Source organism: Myxocyprinus asiaticus, chromosome 4 (assembly GCF_019703515.2).
Source record: "Myxocyprinus asiaticus isolate MX2 ecotype Aquarium Trade chromosome 4, UBuf_Myxa_2, whole genome shotgun sequence".
Lineage (NCBI taxonomy): Eukaryota > Metazoa > Chordata > Actinopteri > Cypriniformes > Catostomidae > Myxocyprinus > Myxocyprinus asiaticus.
The window spans coordinates 59401308-59423855 of record NC_059347.1 but is presented as its reverse complement, the minus strand read 5'-3'; the positions used below and the strand labels follow the sequence as shown (position 1 = coordinate 59423855).

Sequence of the window (22548 nt, the reverse complement as noted above, 5' to 3'; positions counted from 1 at the left end):
ATAAATACAAAAATAAAAAGGGTATTACCATGGTACATGTAAACAAATACTAATAAATACATAAAAATGGTATTATCATGGTACATGTAAAAAAAAAACAACAACAACAAAAAAACATGGTATTACCATAGAACATGTCCAGTAATATCATTTCCATGGTAGGTGTCCAGAAGTATGGTTTTACCATGGTACATGTCCAAAAATGTTATTGCCATGGTCAGGGGCGCAACTACACATTCCGAACGGGTATGCAAAACTACATTTTTTGCATAACTCAATTTTGCATAATTTGCATATATGGTTTTTGCGCCTCTGGCCATGGTAGGTGTCCAAAAGCATGATGTTACCATAGTACATGCCAAAAAAATAATGATATTACCATGGCAAAACCATGTCCGCAAAATGGCAATGCCATGGTGCGTGTCCAAAAGCATGCTATTATCATGGTACATATCCAAAAAATAACATGGCACTTAGTGGCTGTATTGGTTTGAAGATTTGAGGTTTTATTGTCATATTCCATAATCCTTATTTCTATATGCAAGTATAGACAAAATCTCTTCCAGAAAATTTTTCGCTTGACATGTCTCTTTCTCTGCACTGTCTCGGTTTCCAGTTGCCTGATGTCTGTTTCTCATTTGCTCGCTTGGTGATAAACACAATTTATTTAACAGACTTTTTTTTCTCCGCGACATGCTTTCCCACCCCAAGATGCCTCGTAAATCTATGCTGTAATGTCAGACCAACGGTCGTTTGTGTCTCTTTCACACTCTCTATGATGAGACTTTGAACCTTAAAGCTGTTATGAATCTAACACATAAATGGCTGTTTTTCCCCGGACACTTTAAGTGCCACTCTGCCCTGCACTATGTAGCCAGAAGTCCCATTTGGGGGGAAGAGTAGGAAAATGTGAAGGTTTAGCTGTCTGTCAGTGATCACTGGATCCAGGGTCTCTACAGAGTCCCCCAAAAATGTACTAATCAAAACAATGCTATTTTTGTCTTATATTTTAATGTGAGTTTGCTGTGAATGTGTAGTATGCAAATAAGCGAGTGCAAACACTTCAGCTACTCAAGTTCGATCTCACAGGTTGTTGCACAATTAATAACACAACCCAAGTAGTCAGTGATACGATGCTGCAATTGAGACTAATATAATATAAATAATGCTACATACCTTGCACGCTGAATAAAATTTTTGCATTAAAACATCCAACATCACGGCTCTGAACGTTTAAAACATAGATTTAATCCACTATGTAATGGAGGTCCATGACATAGTAGATGAAATCCACTACGTCATCGTGCTACACTCCGCAGCGTGGATCTCTTGGCGCAATTAGCATAGCTTTAGCATAAACGGCTTCTATGGTCAGTTTCTCTGGTCAACTACACATTTTTACATAAAATATACACAACACTTGAACCTAAAAATTAAAGATCGAATTCCACATCAAACATTTAAAGGAATAGTTCACCCAAAAAATGAAAAGTCTCACATTATTCCAATCCCAGATGTGTATGACTGTCTTTCTTTAGCAGAACACATGATATAGAAAACATAGAAAAATGTTGAAGCTCTGTAGGTCCTTGTAATTGAAGTAAATGGGTGCCATCAGGCTGCTGGCTATTTGACGGTCCAAAGGCATATTTAGGGAGCATAAACGTAATCCACACGACTCAATTAATGTCTTCTGAAGAAAATCTATAGGTTGGTGTAAGAAACGATTAGATAATTAAAATGTATTTAACTTTAAATCGTTGCTTCCAGCCAGCGCTGGGATGCTGTTTGAAATGAAAATAACTTTTGTGTGACGTTCGTTCCTCTGTTGTATACAAAGCACACGCTTCCGACTTCTTGCGTGAACACACCATAGCGCTTACGTCACTGATACGTCAACTGCTGGCAGGAAGTGATTTTGTAAAGTTAGCAAAGTTTTAATTATTGATTTGTTTCTTACACCAACCTATTGATTTGCTTCAGAAGACATTAACTGATCAACAGGAGTCATGTGGATGACTTTTATGCTGCCTAAATATGCCTTTTGGAACGTCGAACAGCCAGCAGCCTGATGGCAACTGTTTACTTCCATTATAAGGACTTACAGAGCTTCAACATTCTTCTAAAAATCTTCATTTGTGTTCTGCTGAAGAAGACAGTCATACACACCTGGGATGGCATCAGGGTAAGTGAATAATGACAGAATTTACATTTTTGGGTGAACTGTTTCTTTAAATGATTGTACTATATAAAAAGTGCAGTGTGTTTGAATGCATGACTTACCTCCGGGGGTGTCGGAAAAATAAAATTTACAATGACAGCAAAGCACCTCGCTTGCATTTTCATACGTCGAGCAAATTTGTGCAAACAAATGAATCAGCTTCTTTCAGCTTGTCATTTAAAAGCGCATTTTTGTTTGGGCTTAAGACACTACTAGCAAGCGTGTTATGTCATTTTCATGGCAAACAGGAGCAGATAAGTTCTCTTACAAAAATCGAGAGTTCGTGGCAAATTTACCGCAAACTTGCCACAAATTCACATGCAAATGAGCTTTGCGGCAAACTTGTGGTAAATTGTCCATTGTCGCCAAAGGTTTGCTGGAGGTTCACCACTATCGATGAAGAGCTTCAAATGTCTGGCAAACATTTGCGGCAAATCACATGCTCATTTGCATGTGAAAATAATGAGTGGCAGAATTGCAGCAAATTTGTGGCAAGTTTGCGGCTAGTTTGCCAGAACTCTAGATTTTTGTTAAGGGCTGATTTGCTGAAAGACTGTAAATAAAAGGTATCGTCAAAATCATCGTGTAATCCCTTACAAAAATTGAGAGTTCTGGCAAACTTACCGCAAATTTGCCAATCAATATTTTTACATGCAAACGAGCTTTGATGCAAACTCTTCATTGGTTTGCTGCAGGTTCACCACTACTGGAGAAAAGCTGCAAACTTCTGGCAAACATTTGCGGCGAATTGCAAGCTCATTTGCATGTGAACATATTGATTGGGAAATTTGCAGCGAGTCGATAGTTAGAAAGACACTCGCATATTAAATTTCAAAGAAAAAGTCAGTGAGTCCAACAGCTGAAACTGGGACATGTTTAAACTTTTTAGGGAACTGTCGGGACACCAGGACACACCTTGTGTAACCGGGACTGTCCCGGATAAACCAGGACAACTGGTCATCTGGTCATCTCCACTAGGCATGGGCGAAACAGTCATCAAAACTGGGCGGGATGTGTCTTCAGAAATTTCCAAAGACAAAAAATAAAGACTTTATGACCGAGCAGAAGCCTTAGTGAACAAACACGCTTACAGTTGATTAGACTTCATAAACTCAAAACAAATGGGTAGAATAAACTTCCCCAGGACAACTGTGTATAACTACTGTCACAAGAAAGTTTTGAGTTGCATTATAATGGTCATATTTAAGCATATATGAAATTGCAAGACATGACACACTTTCTAAAACCCAATGCCTAAATGCACACCCTAAAAATACAAACAACATTCCTACACCCTGGTTTCCAGGGAATATACTCTCACTTACTGTGTGTTTAACTAAGCATGAGAGAGTTTGACTGAAATTGTGAGTCAGCAAACACACTCGCACTCAGTGTCTCACACATTGTGGTTGTATGTGGCATGGCAAGAAAATATCATGTGGTCACACTACTACTCGATAACCTACACACACACACACACACACACACACACACACACACACGCAGTATTTAGGTGGATGTCACAAAACCTTTCAAGGGTCACATTTCACCAAATGAAAAGAAAGAAATCAGAAATCATTTTTTTGCAGAAAGAAAATTAAGCCTTTTTTGCATTATGACATTATTTTCATGCAATAAAGTTTTACCTTTAAATTCACAGTACTGTAATAAAAAAGGTAGTAATATTTATAATTATTATATTTTAAACTATTATATATTATGGTGATATGTGTTTTACTGAATTGTGCTGATTTGCTGGACTATGCTGATTTTAACAAAAATGCCATTGCTTAATAGTTTTATTTCCTGTAGTGCAGTAAAAACAAAAAAAAATGTATTACAGTAATAAGAATCTTATTAAAAAGAACCTTGAAAATAATAGGAATGATGGTGAAAATATGAAGAAAAAAAACTCAAAAGTAAAACGTCCTGATGCATTCACTTTCTTCATTCAACTTTGTTTTTCTGTTTCTCTGTAAGAAAAACAGCATAAATCAGGGAATGAACAAGACCAACGTGACCACCGCAAGGGGCAGAGGCTATAAACTACAGCGAGGTCAAAAGAAAATATTTTTTGGGAGACACAAGACAAGGAAGCAACTGGATACTGTATCAGCATAAAAACAATAACAAAAGGAAATTGAATTATTCGTCTTGGGGAGCAAAGTTCCACAGCACTGTCAAAACTGTGCTGTTTATTCAGTCAAAAAAGAAAAAAAAGGGCATTTGTCCAAGTGAATCAACTAAATAAAATGATTACTGAACAAATTAATTAAGCCTTGGATAATAAACAATTAAATCTAATTAGTTGATTAAGAAATCTATCTATCTATCTATATATCTACAGTATATACATATATACAATTATATATATATATTGTATTAAAGTAAAGAAAATCTTGGGTTAAAATGTTCTTAATTCACAATTTCTAAAAATCCTCATAATATAATTTATAATTACAATATAGAATATAATTTCTTATTTCTTACCCAGCTAAAGCTGATGCTTTGATGTGGATGCTGCTGGTATGGTTAGTAAGAAGCAACTGACCCAAACCATGTGCAAGCTTGCCCCTCGCACGAAGACTCCGGTGCACAGGCCCGAGATCAGCCCTTAAGCATCATACAGGCGCCATGCACAGTGGCATGTCTCCGCACATCTCCCCCAAAGCACCTCTATCCTCCTCCGTCAAAGCTCAGTGCTGAAGCCCCCGCTAGGAGTAGAAGGTTAGAGCGGGGCTCAGGTTACAGACTAAAGCCTGTATTACTTTCTTCTATTATACCTCCAGCATGGACCCACTGCGGAGTCGAGACAAACCCATCCAGGGCCCATGGTCGATGGAGAGCCTGGGTGACCTCTGCCAGCAGGGCGTGGTGACAAGCAGCAAGCACCACAGCTGGAGAAGGATGGAGCTATGACTGGCCTCCAACAGCTTTCTCTGAGGAGCAAAGTGCCTACAGCCTTAGGGAATGGGGATTTTATGAGCTGTGAGGTAAAGACCAAGCAATAAAGCCAAGCCAAAGATTGTTGTTGTTCAATCATTTCTTTTTTAGCTTCTTAGCTAATCAAACAACAAGTACAGCTGTTGGAGAAGCTACTTTAAAACTATAAATTGTAAACCTAGAACCCTGCTGAAAAAAAAAAAAAAGCTTAAATCAGACAAAGCTGATTTGCTGGTCTTAGCTAAACCAGCCTGGCCAAGCTATACTTCAGCCATTGGGAATGATGATTTTATGAGTCATAGACCAAGAGAAAAACCTAAGATAAATGCTAAGTTTTGTTGTTGTAGTTCAAGCAGTTCTCTTCTAGATTCTTAGCTAATCAAACAACAGAAACAATAGCACCATCGGGCCAGTGCAAGCCAGGGCTGTCAGCTGGTCAGCCGGGGCCAATTGCCTCAGACCTCGAGCCGCAAGACCAAAATCAATCTGTATTCCCACCATAGGGCCATTAGCCCCACAGAGTTGCCCTAAAACCCACCCTGGTTAAGCCTACATCAGAAATTGAGACTCTGGAGACTAGCTAGCCCTGGAAATGAACACATATTTGTACTGTGCCTGCAACTTTTTGTTTTCGAACCTGTACCGTTATAGGCTGGATACACAACTTGGCAAGTTGGTGACAATATACTTAATCACTTCTTTATTCGGCAGATGCCGTCAATTTGACGTTGAACAATTTCATCAAACCAAATATTCAGAAGAGTCATGATTTTGTCTACTGACTAGTACTGACGATTCTCCATTCTCCATTGATCTGTTAAGGAAAGTTGGTAGCTAGATATGAAAAATTGGGAAATTAGTACCTTTGTGCTGAAAACTCTAAACTGACTTAGCAAAACTCCGCCTTTAACACTGACCCCGCCTCAATTCCCAGTTAGCCTTCTTTAGCCCAAGGGTAATTGGTGGGCCAAAGGCACTTGGCTGTTGGCTCAGGGGAAGCACAGAGGAGGCCCGATGAAGCCCCGGAAGTGATAGTGGGAACGCAACTAGCACACCCTCATTTGGCCTGATAGTGGAAACGTGGCTGATGTTGTGGAAGCTACTTTGATACTACAACTTGTCAAGATACAATCCTGCGAAAATCAAAATATTGTTGGTAATATTCAATATAGTTAGGGGGTAACATGTCACACAGGGATATAAATTAATCAGTGAATCATTCTTTGAATTGGTTCATTTGTTGTTGTTGATCAATTATTTATCTTTAAGTGTCGCTAATAAAACAACAGGAACAATGTTGGGGAAGCTACTTTGACACTAACTTGTCAAGCTGCAACCCCACTGAAAAAAAGCTAAACTAGCCTGCTGGATAAGTTGGACTTCAGCTGATTGACTAGCAGGTCTCCTAGCCTTACAAGCTGACAAGTGTCCAAAACCCCCTTAAAGCCAACAAACCAGACCAGCCTGACCAGCTAAAACAAGCGATGACAAGCAATCCAGCTTAGGCTGGTTTAAAAGGTGTTTTTTTTTTCATCGGGGACATTATTAATAATTTAATAATTCAACTACAGTCAAGCTAACTTTTGAAAAATAGTTAGCTACACACCAAGCTACTGCACATTAAAACTATTTGGGGTGATTAGTGGCTCCTTTGAAACAAACCATCCAAACAAACAAATTCACAATGAATTCAGTTACAACAGTATGTAATGTTTCTTCATTATGTAGAGTTTTAGTCAGTGTTGCTGAGTCAACACAGTTAGCCTTGTGTAGCTAACAAACTCAATAGCTTATCCACTTGCTAGCACTTAGAAGCTAGTGAAGTGCCTCAGTGAAGTCATGTCATCATGTGTTCAAACTGTTCTTTAGCAATTGGGAAAAGAGGTATACTCAGAGGTGGGTTGGTGTCAGAAAAGAAAAAAACAGCGTCCACTAACTTTCAATTGTTTGTATCAGTTTTGACGCACAACCTTCAAATTTAGCAGAGGGAAGTTATAGGCTATTTCTGGCCTGATAAGGAGGAAGACATGGCCTATTTTGAACTGGTGACTGGTACCAGGCAATCCCTCACACACACACACTCTAAGGTGTGTTAAGCTCATGGAGAACAGGGAGTCGTGTGTGCCAAATGCCCCTAAATCAACAAGATTTTCCCCACATGTGTAACCCCCCTTCTAGTGCAACAGGAATTGCGGAGTATGACTATGAATCACAGACAATAGAAAGTGCAGAAAAATCAACAGATCTGTCTAAGACTACGAAGTCTTAGCACAAGCTCGGATAGGTTAATTAAAGGAGAACTGGTTTTCACAATCTAATCAATTCCCAATGGATAAAATCAAGTCTTGTCCTACATTTCTTCCCTTTGCATTTATACACATGGAAATATGCCACATTATGGAATTAAAATGGGTTTTTAATGTCATCTCATGCTGGTGAAATAAACACTAGAGACGATAAAACAACTCTTTTACACAATTCATGAGTAAAACAGATTAGCAGCTCATAAACATTTACTTTTCACTCTGTTTTTCACACAATGCTATCTTATGATATCTAAATTAATTTACTATAGCGCATGACTTTTCAGGCGAAACATTTTCACATTTGCATTACATAACCAGCTACATTTACAAGCTTGCTCGAGTTTGATCAAATCGTGCGGTAACTCAACTGATAGACTATTTTAACTGATTGATTAAGACTATCGGTTAGGTTTAAAGTTTAGGATAGGGAGGTCAGTTTGGTTTATTTCAAACTCAACAGAGCATTAACATTAAATACCTAATTTGTGCAGGAGAATTATTTTGAGAAACAACTGAAATAAAGTAGATATAAAGAGATAGATACAAATTTGTAAACTTTAAAGTAAATTTGGATGGAAAAGTGTGGAGCGGCGGTTCTCTTCTGGGCCTGTTGGCATGCTGCACGCTCTTAACGGCATACTCCCGGTTGTCATCACCTACCGCTCTGTAATCCAAACAGCACTCACATGCACTCCTACAACCCTGGAGAAAATCATCCAAAACCATCCCGCCTACATCAAGTTCTTCTGTTTGAAGCTCCGCAAGGGTCAGAGAGCCCAGTTGGCAAATCATCTTATGCTAAAAGAGTGTAGCAGCGAGGGAGGAGAGGAGAACATTGCGTGGGTCTGGGCATGAGAGGCTTGAAACTCAATCCACAAAACAGTTTTCAAAGAGAGTTGGGGGTTTTTTACCCGCGGAGCGAGAAAGGTGGATGATCATTGAGACACATTTGAAAGAAAAATCCAAAATTAGATGTCATTAATGTCTCAGTTGTTTCGCCTAGGCAGCAATGGGATTAAATGGTGAGTTTGGCTAAAGGAATGTTCAGAAATATAACTCCTGAACTATGAAAGAGCAACCTCTGAGCAATAAAATTTTCCTCTGGGGAAAGCTGCACCCGCCACACACTGCCACACAGTTTCTCTAGAGTTGATTTACACCTCCTCCCCCATCTCCACTAACTGAAGGAGTTGAAGCGTGTTTAGAGATCCTGGCAGCCCGCTGTGACCGGCATCCTGGATTTACACCCGGATACATGTCCCTGGATGGGCTGATCCTTTGACAGACAGCGAGCACAGTAGATCTTGTGGTTTCTAATAAAACCGAGCGCTTGCTTTTTAGAATGTGACGCCCCTGCTTGCCTTCTCATTTGCAGAAGAGTAATGGGGGATTTGAAGAGTGGGCAAAAAACGATGAAGATTTAAAAGGCTCAAGATTTTCCCACTGATTTGAGGCAGACCTCTTTAACTGAACTTTTCTTGCCATCAGATTGCTAAGATCAGAGTAATGCGGAGCATCTCTAGCAATCCATATCTCCAATTTATGGGGTGTGAGAATGATTTGAAAAGTCATGGACACATGGACACATTTCACAATGTTTTCAGATATGCTATGCTAACCTAAATAATGCGGTACTCAGGTTAATAAAACTGGCCATTTTCACATTCCCACATCCAAAATGTAACGTTTGAAAAGCTAGATGAGTAATGCTGGGTCAAAAGTAAAGTAACGAGTTAAAAGAAACACATTTACAGCAATTAAATTATATCCGGACATAGGGTGAGAAGTACAATTGTTTTATTGGACAAAACTAAGTAAAGTGAGGTGTAAATTGTTGTGCTTTCTAAGGTTAGCATTACTATTATCATTGCTCAGAGTTAGGGTTAGCAAACTCCTTACCCTATGAATTAAACCCGACAAACTGGGTTTGTCCTACATTAATGAAACCTCAAATCATGCTGATAGATCAGAGATCTAATGGAATGTGGAAGAGATGGGGAGGGGGGTCTCCTGCAGACCACCTGCCATCCCCACATTAGATCTGACCCACTGGAGGTCAATACGGGGGGAGTCTGTTATGCACCTGAGCTTGAGATAATGAGCTTCGTCTCAGTCCATCTGTTTAACACACTTCCAAAACTGCTGTTTGGCTGAGTAAATAAAGACCTGTGGATGCTGGAATCCACTTGCTCCAAGATCAGTTTTCTACACAAGAAAGAAGGACAGAAAAACGGCAAGATCCCGCCGCTGAATGCATCTGAACACCAACAATGGATAACAAAATAGGTCTGTAGGTCCAGTTTGATTGAAATGTATGACTGAATAAAAATTTCTCTTTATAGACCACAGAGAGTAAAACATTCTCAAATTATGAACACTAAGGGGTGAATTCACTAAAAAGTTGCGCTGCTTTTGCGTGTGGTATTTCAGAGCGAAAACCTGCATCTTCACAAAACTCGGTGCAATTCACCTGTTGCAACCAGGCAGAAAAGAATATTTTGTATAAAAGAGATGCTTGTGTACATTTTCCATTGGTCATAATGACAGCAGTAATTCATCAATTGATTTATGATCAAATGAAGGAGAAGAAAGTTATAACCTGTCTTTTATCCAGAAGCACTGTGCAGTCAAGCGCACTTTCAGCTTGTTAAACAGATGATTCAGGTGTCTGGATCTCAATAGTGGATTAATGCTGTTCAGTCCTGGCAGAGTGTGTTAGATCACGATGGTCTGCTGGATCCTCCACTATTGAGCGCTCAGAATTGGCCCGCAAGATCGCAATTGCGCATGCAAATTGCTTTCAGCAGCGATTTTGTGTGTGCATTTGCCCTGCTGCCTGATCTGCAGAATAACTTTAATATATATATATATATATATATATATATATATATATATATATATATATATATATATCAAATATATACAGGTACCTAAACCTGAATATAACCAACTGTGCTCTGAGTAGGAGTCAAAAGGCATCACAAATTAAATACACAAAAGAATAGTGTGTCTTTAGCCTCATAATATCAACCTCATGTTCTCTTATTTTTTGAGAAACAGAGTTGCCGGGGGTCTTTTATAGAGTCCCTCCCCTTCTATTCCATATTGTTCCATCATCTCTTTCTTAGTGCTCATTCTCCACACAAATAAGTGGATTAGAGCAACGGGCTTCCGGTGGGCACAAAGCGACAGGGGAGCTCCGTGTCACAGTGAATGATAAAAGTGTGGGGATCAACTCTACAGCCGGGGCGGAAACACGGGGGTCATACCGCTAATCCCATTATAGACAGAACAGACCACAAGAAAGACCGAAAGAATATGGGTGGTGCAGAGACCTCTTAAGCTGTTCAGGGGGCCTAAAAGGAGAATGTTATTGCTCAGAGGTTGCTCTTCCAGAGCTCAAGAGATTTTATGGAGCTCTCAGTTATATTTCATTGAAGCATCAACTTTGTGTGAAATGTTTCTTTTAACCCTTCTGTTTTGGAGATAATTCCTAACAACCGTTCTGTTCGGGTCAAAAAAGACCCAGCTGAGTACAGTAGATATTCAACACACCTCCCATTTTGATAAACTCACACTGAATTTCATCTGGAAAGAGTGCCACCTATATGTCAATGGTGATACTATATTTTACAGTAGATATAAACTAACATGGTCTAATAGAATGAACAGTACTATAAATAAATGTTTTGCAAACTGACTTTTACAATGCAAATTCTATGTTTCGTCGCAGTTTCCTGTTGAAATGAACACTAGAGGCGCTACAACAACTGTGAGTTTTATTCACTATCACAGCTACAACAGCTGATTATGACTTTATAAACATTTCTTTTTTGCTCTATTACTCACACACTGTTATGTTATGATATTGAAACACTTTTACTTTAATGTATCATTTAAAAAGTGACACATTTGACACTTGTGTTACGGACTCACCAACATTTACACACTTATTCCAATGTGATTAGCTTGTGCGGTAACTCACCTGATATTGTGTTGGACTTTGGACTTGGAAGTAAGCGGAGACCAGTCAAGCACACAAGCTGGCACGTGACACGAAAGTGTCATTGAAGTGACACAAAATGACGTAGTTGCTTCAGAAAATGTGCTTTTCATTTCTCATTTTGTTTTTGGACACTATCGGTTAGGTTTAGGTGTTGGTTTAGTGTAAGGATGTCTGTTTTGTTCACCTCTCATTTGCTTTTAGGACACTATTGGTTAGGTTTAGGTTAAAGTTTTAGGTTTGGGAGGTACGTTTTACTCTTAAAACCTCATCTGATTATGACATCATTTCACTCGCTTTTGGCGCCCCCTACTGAACATTTCACTGGGAAACTGCAACCAAATGTGTAATAAGGCATGTAATTTCATTTTGCAAAAATGTTGCCACGGTCACGTACTTGTCATGAGACCAGGCTGAAATAAACCCTTCAATTATAGTGAAAAAAGTTAGTAATTGGAATACTTACATGTTGTATTTGTTTGAAACAAATACAGAATCATAGTTTGTTTTCTAAAAGATTTTTATATCAAACCGGCAGGTGAAAAATAATTAGGATGCTATAGAGATAGGGATGGTCTCTTTTTACTAGGACAAGTTAGCAACCACCAAGTAACCATTTAGTAATGGCCTAGCAACCACCTGGCAACACCCAAGTAACCTCCCAAAACACATTGACATTGCATGACTATAAATAAAATAATAATATATAAATGTTTGGTGATGGCAGACTGTGATATCTTGGCAAACCTGAGCACAGTTTGAGACATCATTGAGATCCCTACTGAAACTCTAGAGGAGACACGTGTGAGATTGTTAGGGTTTTGGTCGCATCATGAAAAATGTGCTAGCTTGACCTGCTGGTGAGATGGCATGTGTGTCTGCATGTCTGTAGACTCTCACATATTCACGACAAACTTTCTCTCCTTAAATGATCCGTACGCAGCAAAGTGAGGACGACCGCGTGCTGGGCTGCGCCCTACTCCACATGTAGGGGTAGAATGTGTGACAAGGGTGCGAGAGCAGGTCTGCAGGTACACAGCACCTGGGTGGAAGCACTTGACAGAGTCATGCCAACCTCTTTTCACAGCTGGGTGGCAGCAGCAGCAAGAGGTGATGTTTGAACAAACATTCCAACCCAGAAACACAGAGAGAGATAGAGAGATGTGGAAAGCCACACCAATAGCACTAAAACTGAATTCTGAAAAAACAAAACAACCAATGAAAAAACACAAAATAATCTAAGTAATATAAAATCCAATTTTACAACTTTGTTGCCATGATGAAGTAATGCCATAAACTGCAAATCCATAAAACAACTTCACAACTCAAATGATACATGAGTTTTAACAGATGAATTAATGTAAGTGCTTTTATGATATTATAAGCTTTAAATTTTTGCATTAAAACCCTCCAAAAATTTACCCCATTCACTTCCATTGTAAGTGAAATATTAAAGGAAACATAAACATTTCAGTAAAATATAATCAAATATAATGGGTCACGCAGGGACTTCTGGGAATGCCCAATAACAGTAGTTTACCGTAAAAGTACATGCATTGTCTTGTTAAACATACTATAAATTTTCACCATTAACAAACAGGTAAATTATCAATTGTACTCCTAAAAACCTATTTTTTAAACAATATTTTACCGTAAAATGATATGTTTTGTCTTGTTAAATTAAAAACAGAATTTTTACCGTATATGGTAAGGTCATCACCAGTAACCAATTAACTGCTTTTCTATTCTTTTCCTTTTAAAATTACAAACAGCCGTTTTAGTGTGTGTAATTCAGTGTATTTCACACTCCCTCTCAAAGGAGCCCACAGTGTGCCGAAAGAACGATCACACACACATGTTATGCAACCAAAGGAGAAAACACACACAGACACACGCTCAAACTCAATTCACAGGCTATATATCTCACCTGCAGTAGCCACATATTGTAAATAATACAGAGAAGGATTACAATTATGGCATAGTATCCATACATTCCTAAAATTCCACTCCTCTGCTTTGTTAATCTGATACTATAGATGAAAATGAGACAACATGGGTGTTTTGCTCTAATAAGTAGAGCAGTTACTATCCAAAGAATGTAGCGATGACTGCGCATTATCATAAATGCATTGTTACTGTACGTTTCTTTAAATACTTGTTCATTCAAGATCCTTTTCATTAAAGGTATTTTGAATATTTTTTATTTTTATTTTTTTATATTGCTTCTTCAGGTAATTGAGCTCAGTGGAGTGCAAGTATAAACCTGAATTTTGAAACATCCCAAAACAACAACGGCACACTAACACTGATCCACATCGAGAGCTGGAGGGCAGCACAGTGAGTGAAATAACAACAAGTCAATAAAGCAACTATACTGACTTGACATGAGGTCAGAATTTGCTAGTGTTTTCTTCACAAGACCTCAAAAGAAAAACCTCATAAAAAGAGCCAAATGGGTTTCATACTTACCTAGTCTAAAACTGGAAAGTGTAACTCTGTACTGTAGCATACAGGACATTGCTTCATGTCATACCTTGATTCAATATTATAAATTAGTAAAAAGCTTTTACAACTGTTTGTATGTTTCTAATCTATATACAATACATTGCACATTTACATTATACTTATACTGTTACCCATGAACAATATGCACGGTCTTTCTCCCCATATTTAAAAGTATAGCTTTCCATTGGAGAGCTGACATAAATATTTGTCATGTCTTGTTAGCACACTCAAAAAAAAAAACAAAAAAAAAAAATTATTTAGCATTTTTATTACAGTAATATGCATGCAATAGCCATAATTATGTTCTATGTATTAAGATGCTTAAAAATATAGAAACCTTCTCACTACATTTGTCTGCAGAAGCCACTCGGTTTGATATTTTGTTATCTCAAGCAATGACATTCAGACATTTTTCATTGTGACTATGCAACAGTATATGACCACATACAGTATCATTCTGCACTGACCAACTAAATCAATAGAACTGAGACATCAAAACCATCAAAACTATTCTGTTCAAATAAGAGCCAGGAATGGGCCATAAGAGAAAATGTCTGATTCCCACATCGTTTCTGAAGAGCTAATAAACATGTTTGTTGTTTCTGTAAACTGAACTGAATCAGAATCTAAACACAGAAAGACCAGAGAACCCTATCATGAAGATCACAGTTCAGACTCATGTCAGCAGGGTTGAGGAATTACTTTTCTCAATAACTTATAGCTAAATGCGACAGCTAGGATTGACTAAAACATCCAGCCAATGCATGCAAAATCTAAACCTTTTAATCTGACATTGAAAGGCCCAAAACAGTTCAATGCATTGATTGGATTTTAAAGGAACGTTGTGTGTGAATAGGTCCACTAATGGTTGTAAAGTGGCAACTATTTTTTTTCTCTCTCTCTCATATCTAGAGGACTATAGCACTGCTAAGTATCCCTTTGGGATTGGTTTCCTGCCATGTCAGAACTTATGGAAAACTTGTTCTTGTGCATGGATAATATTTCCCAACATCAATTTTTTTTTTTTTTTTTTTTTTGTACTTTTTAAGCAATATAGCCACCATAGTTTATGCAGTTTATTACAATTATTTAAATTACTATAAAATATTCCATTTTGTCACCCTAATTGGTATTTTTTATGTGTGCACAGGCTATCCAGAATTTGCATGCTATAGTGCTGAAAATGCATAATATTTGACAAAATTGCAATAGTATACTGAATAAGGAGATGTCATGTAATACAGTCGAATTAGCAGCACTGAATAGATCCCTTTTCTGACAACTACTGTGCAACCTAAATGTCCAGAATGACTATGATATTGGTTATTATAGAACAATATAGGCATTTTTAACTATATAGAGTTTGAGCGCGTCGTGTCTTGAACTGAAAGTGAAATCAACACAAAACTTTGCACACTTTTTCAAGGAATCACTTGAGAAGATTTCTGGCATTCAGTAAATCAAAGATAATCAGCCACGAATTATACAAATCGATGATTGTAGTTGTACAGGCCTATGTGATCTCTTTCTCACAATAACACAAGGCAGCTCAAATGCTATTTCTAATCATTCTCTCCAACTTTCATAACATTCCAAGCATGGTGTTGTGGTTACTACAACAATATTCAGAAGACTGGAGGATGTTTCTGTTCTTCTGTTTTGAAAATCATTACATCACTGTCTGTTCACTCAAGACAGGGAAAATGAGCCTGCCGTGATGTAAACAGTTCAACACACACAAAACCTCTCAGACAATAGACAGCACAAGCACAGACAATTTGTAGTTCTTCACATCAACTATGAGCATGCAAGGTCTAATGATGATAAAGTGAGCAGATGACGCGCGCGATTTAAACGCGGTGTGTGCGCGCGTCCTGCGGCTTTCTGGGGGGCTTGTTAATCTCACTTAAATGAGAGTCATAAAAAGCAGGCCGGGTGTGAATTAAGCGCACTAAGTACCTCATCATTGCAAATAAATGCTACTTTAAAAGGGATTTACAAATAACAAGCCGTTAAAGCCACTTATAGGCTACAGTTGGGTGAATGGATGTGTAGTGTAGTGACTCGAGCTTCAGGTGGAGTGTAAAGTTATTAAAAGGGTTCAATTTTACAGTGGTGTCAAATTTAATGTGCGCAAGATCATGTACGAATGGGATAAACCAATGCAGGCTTCAATAGGCTATTCTACACCTTTATATATATATATATATATATATATATATATATATATATATATATATATATATATATATATATATATATATGCCTATTTTTAAGGTTTAGCTAGCATTTCAGTTTCATAAAACAAAAACCATCAGATTTAATTGTGTAATTTTTAACTAATTAAATGAATAAAAACAAATATTTCGTTTTTGACATTTTGGTATTTGGTTCATTTCTATGTGATGACATTTCGTTATGAAATTGTAATGCGTAAATCTTAAATTATATATTTTCATAATCGGGCAATATTTATCTCTATATATGCAGTACATGCTACTGTGTGAAGCAGATTAAAGGATCTGGACAAAGATTAAAAAAAACAAAAAACAACTGTTGACATGCATGAAGAGCAGCCGCTTGTGAACACCTCAATGTGCATACAGTGCAGCTGACCAAAATAAAAAAATTCAAAAATTACAATTAAAATAAATAAACAAATAAACAACTGTATATGTGCAATAGTCTATTACACACTCTACACACACTTTTCATCATCACACAATTTACATACGCGAGCGTGACGTATAGGCTATATTAGGCCATTAAAGTTTCAGTTTCACAAATTATTACTACAACTACTACTATGCTGTATCATTATATAATAGCACTATTTTATTGTTATATTCACTGTTTATTAATTGCCCTTTTTTTAGACTAAGCTTTATAGATCATGCATTTAATTATCAATAATAAATTTATTAATTATTAAGTTAATTAATTTTGTCAGAATTATCGTATTATAATATTTATCACATATGATTTCGAGGTTCATTGTGCTTTAAAATAAACTACGTAAAAGTCGCATTCAATTATTTGTATTATTATTATTATTATTATTATTATTATTATTATATTTTTTATTTTTATTTTTATTTTATTTATTTTTTATTTTTGCTTTATGCAGTTTATTTGCTTTCTCACTACTCCCAAACATATATAGGCTAATAATAATAATAATAATAATAATAATAATAATAATAATAATAATAATGTTATCGTGAATTTCAAATATAACAAGCGGCAAATAGGACTATTATATCCTTAAGATTTCGTGAAAAGAAAAAAAGGGGATGCTTGGTAAAAACACAACCATAAATATTCCCTTTGAAATACATTATTCACGCACACACACACACACACACACACACGAGATCTGATTGGGTATCAAAATATTAGCCTTTAGAGGTGACTGTGACCCGCCAGGTCTTAACTGACTGGAATTACGCGTGAAAGAAGCGACAGGTCGCAGTGACTGAGACACACATAAGATGAAGAACTCGAGTCTTACTGTTGGTAGTCGTGTTTACAGTAAAGTTTCCGATCTCTGGAGTAACAGCTCATAGTGAGAGGCTGCTGACACACCGCGCACTGCAAACACTCCTCGTGCCATGAAGACTCGTTCACCCGCATGAGGAATCGATCAGAAATGGGTCTCTGGCATCCTTCACACACATTCTGATGAGCACATTCTGAACCTGAAGAACACAATCAATATATTGTCATTTAGAGTACAACTTTTAAACAAAAGGTGTGGATCAACTTTTACATCATAGGGTTTAGAATAATAATAATAATAATAATAAACGAAATTGAATAACAATCTTTTCTAATCGATTATACGCAGTAAATTCAACTTAATAAACTCCAAATTATATTTCAAAATTAGACTGACAATAGCGTTTATTTACAGGTATCATAATTTGACATATCAGAACAAACTATGACGTGTAGTCTTGATGTCTAACAATGCAGGCCTCCTTTCTATATATGATATTGCCTGTTCTGCCATTGCAATACGTCCATTAACATACATTATTTGTAATAAAACCTGTTAGGACTACACATTATTACATTAGTTAATAATAATAATAATAATAATAATAATAATAATAATAATAAAGAAAAATCACATTTTCAAAATGTTCACCATGAAATATTTGCACCACAACCAGTTATAATATATATATATATATATATATATATATATATATATATATATATATATATATATATATATATATATATATATAATATTTTAATATTCAATATCATTTAATATTTGCTTTAGAATTGCCAGGACAGTACACAGATATTATATTATATGTAATTTGGTCACATTTTACACTACAGTGTTCATGTTAAATGCGTAAATTAGTAAAAACTCGTATTACCATCTTGTAATGTATATGTAAATATTTTGCACTATTGTACTGTAATTGCTATAATTATAGTGGCATGTAGTAGGTGTAACATACCTACACTGTAAAAAATATATACGAATATTATACGTCATACCTTTTTACCTTATACTGCATAATAGTTTCCTTATAACAATCTATTTCTTAACTGACCATTATTATTATTATTATTATTATTATTATTATTATTATATATGTGTGTGTGTGTGTGTGTGTGTGTGTGTGTGTGTGTGTGTGTGTGGGCAGGTTTAAGTGGTTTACGAGGACATTTTAGATTACAAACTGGTAATTACAAGGGTATTCTGCTATAAATGTGGTTTATGAGGACATTTCTAGTGTCTCCATATTTTAAATCTCTTAATAAACATACTAAACTATGTTTTATTGAAAATGTAAAAATGCAGAAAGTTTTTTGTGAGGGTTAGGTTTAGGGTTAGGGTTAGGGGATCGAATCTATAGTTCATACAATATAAAAATCATTATGTCTATGGAGAGTCCTCATAAGGATAGCAACCAACATGAGTGTGTGTGTGTGTGTGTGTGTGTATGTGTGTGTGTGTGACCTTAATGCTGTCAGGTTGATTCAATCATATTAAATAACATTTCTGACTTGATTTTGATACTCTTATACTTTATATAAGAATATATACAAATTCTAACATTAAGAAAGAGTCTACTTTTATCTGAAATGCCCATTCAAATGTTTTGTTGTTGTTGTTGGTATTGTTGTTGTTGTTGGTGTAACCTTAACGTTGTCAGGTCCATTCAGTTATACTGTATCCAATGATATTTTGGCTTGATTTTTACATAAAACCTTAATTTATTAAAAACAAATTTTTAGGTAATGACAAAACATTTTGACAGTGTCACCCTGTGAGGTTATAAAACTTACCAAACATCACTCCCAGAGAGTCTGACCCTGTTCTTAACTGATCTTCTATTTTGATTCCGTCCAGCATCTTGATTCAGGTGGATTCCTGACCTGTCGCAATGTCCAGAATGATTTTAAGATTTTAAGAGAATGCACCGATTCAGTCTTCACATGCACCGTGTCGAGACAAATAACCTTTCTTGTTTTGCTTTGCCTATTCTAGGAGTCTGTGCGACGAAAACATCGTGTATTTAAATCGCAAGGATATTTAAGCTTGATTCTGAATCTTTGAACTGAATCTTAGGAAAGAAAGAACACGAAACCAAATATGACGAAATGTCCGGAACAGACAACTCTAGTACATCCAAGAGCGACGGGAGGTGCGGGTCAGCTGTGACTCCTCTGTGAGTGTGTCATGAGTCCAGTGCCCCTCTTGAGGAGTCCGTGATCGACTCTGAACTCCCCCCTCTGATCGCGTCACTCTCCAGAGCTCAATGTGATGCTATTGGTGCTGGATCAGAGGAGAAGAACCGCCTACAACATCACACCTGCCGTGCACCAGATTTGATGGCGACAAATGGACAGCGATTCAAACATAAATACATCAAAGGAAAAATATTGGCATTTATTTGTATAAAAAGTATTTGGAAGGACATGCACTGTTACAATGTGGTATCATCTAAATGAACTGGTTTTATTCCATGCAAAATATTAAATCAGCTTGAGGATATTGTAGGTTACAGTTTAAGAGTCAGGTCAGGTTTAAATGGCTCATTTTCACCTTTGGTAGTGTGAGACCCTATTTGGGCTATCCAGAGTTCAGTATCCCAACATCAACAAGAAAATCAACAACAACAATACATAATAAATAATTAGGCTAATGCTAATAAACATAATAAATATATGTCAAATGTTCAAATGTCAAGTGTGATTATTATTAGTATTATTATTAATATTATTATTTCATTTTTGTTTTGTTGTATAGATCTGTCAGTGATTATAAAATTATTCTACAATTAGTACATAGGTTTCTAACTGAATATATAAAAATATATTCTGTTATACAGAATAATAGGCTATATTATAAATGATCATTTATATATTTTTTAAGATTAAAAATATGACACTGACAATATTTTTTGTATACAATATTTTAATAAGGTTTAATATACTAATGATTTTAGGATGACTCACGTCTATACTGAAAAACAAAAATGTTATATGCATATACAGTATATATATATATATATATATATATATATATATATATATATATATATATATATATATATATAATATAATATTTATTATTTTTAAATATGATATAAATCATAAATTATATATATATAATAAATATTTATGATTTATAAATATGATATAAATCATAAATTATATATATATATATATATATATATATATATATATATATATATATATATATATATATAAAATCATAAATAATAAATAACATTAAAAAGAAAATCGTCTTACTATTTTATCTTTTAAAGGAATATTCCAGGTTCATACAAGTTAAGTTCAATAGTGCATTAGTGGCATAATGTTGATTACCACTAACATAATTTTTACTCCTCCCTCCTTTTCTTAAAAAAAAAAAAAAAAAATCGAGTTATGAGGCAATGGAATTACAATGGAAGTGCATGGAGCCAATTTTTGGAGGGTTTAAAGGCAGACATTTGAGGCTTATAAATTTATAAAAGCACTTACATTAATTCTTCTGTTAAAACTCATGTATTATTTGAGCTGTAAAGTTTAAATAGTCGTTTTAGGGTTTACGTATTTAATTTACCTCGTCATGGCAACAAAGTTGTAAAACTGGCTTTAACTTTACACAGAAAAGGTTGGTAAGTGATTTCAACGCTCTTAAATCATGTTAACACATGTTTGTATTTTAACATTTACGGATTTGCCCCCATTCACTTCTATTAAGTGCCTCACTGTACACTGAACATTGAAAAAATAAATAAAACACACACATATATATATATATATATATATATATATATATATATATATATATATATATATATATATATATATATATATATAAAGGAGGGACTAGTCGAAGTTAATTTTACTGTGTGCCAAAAATGCTGTGGATTTTCCTTTAAATTATAAATTGTAACACAATTGCATGTAAACAGCATGTAACATATCTATTCTATTTTTACAATAATTGATAAATGATATATCTATGAATAGTTAATAACTATGAAACTTACTATCTATATTGTACTCTATCTAGGCTATTAAGAGTAGTTTTTTTTCTTCTTCTTCTTCTTCTTCTTCTTTTCAAATCATTCAACTTCACTTTTAAAGAAGGGCTATAATCTCGAGTCACACAGTCACCAAAGAATCATTTCATTTTTCATGCGCACCTGCGATAATAACTGCCCGCTGCTTTTATCTTTATGAAATGACATTATCAGCATGATTAATAAAGACTAAGATAAAACCAGATTTACGACCGGCCTTCAAATGAGGAGTCTAATCTCCCCCTGCGCCTAATATCCAGCGTGCATGTAAAATTCATAAGGAGACGATTCTTTCTTTTGTGTTTCAGATCTGCGCAAATTCATTTCACAGATAGATATCTCGGGGTAATAATACCGAGCGGGGAAAGGAAAGGAAAAAAGGGGGAGTTTGTATCTTTATTACTTTCCTCATTAGTATTCTTCTCTGTTTTAATTATGACAGACTGATTTACGCACTCTGCTGTATGTGAAATGTGCGTTTCTCCTGAACATTTGGATGTCTCGCGACCTTTGAGCATAGCTACAAAATTATTTAATTGAATAATAATTTATTAAAATATTTTGTATGACGTTTTACGCAATCGTTTTCATGTGAATCATTTTTACTATCTAAAAAAAAAAAAAATTATATATGCCGCGCTTTTCTTGTCAGTTTGTATATTTCATGTAAAAATGATTTGGGATCGAATACGATTTATTTATTTATTTATGTTTGTTATTATTATCATTTAAATTAGCCTATTTCTTTTTTTTTTTTTTTTTTTTTTTAATTATTTATTTTTTTATCATAAAACGGAGCGAATCGCCTATAGAAGATTTGAAACGCTGAGAAATAGACAGTTGAATGGCCACTATAAAGATTAGAAATATATATGTATGCCTATACATGTTTTAAACCCGACAACTTAATTTCGACGTGAACATGGAATACTGGAATATTCACTAATAATTTTTTAACATCATATTCATTTTCATAGCAAGGAGCATCGCATTGTAGCCTTATTT

At 35.6% G+C, this 22548-nt stretch overlaps 1 protein-coding gene across 1 annotated transcript in view; it reads right to left on the bottom strand.

Moving 5' to 3' along the window:
• The window catches only part of lmx1ba (LIM homeobox transcription factor 1, beta a), a 60616-nt gene extending 40939 nt beyond the window's left edge, over positions 1 to 19677 (bottom strand). The window contains exons 1-2 of the mRNA XM_051696411.1: positions 19292 to 19677; positions 17490 to 17676 (exon numbers count right to left, since the gene is read on the bottom strand). Of these exons, the coding sequence (XP_051552371.1) occupies positions 17490 to 17676; positions 19292 to 19358 (254 nt within the window). The 5' untranslated portion in view covers positions 19359 to 19677. The remainder of the gene's footprint in view (positions 1 to 17489; positions 17677 to 19291) is intronic.
• Between the last annotated feature and the right edge of the window lie 2871 nt (positions 19678 to 22548).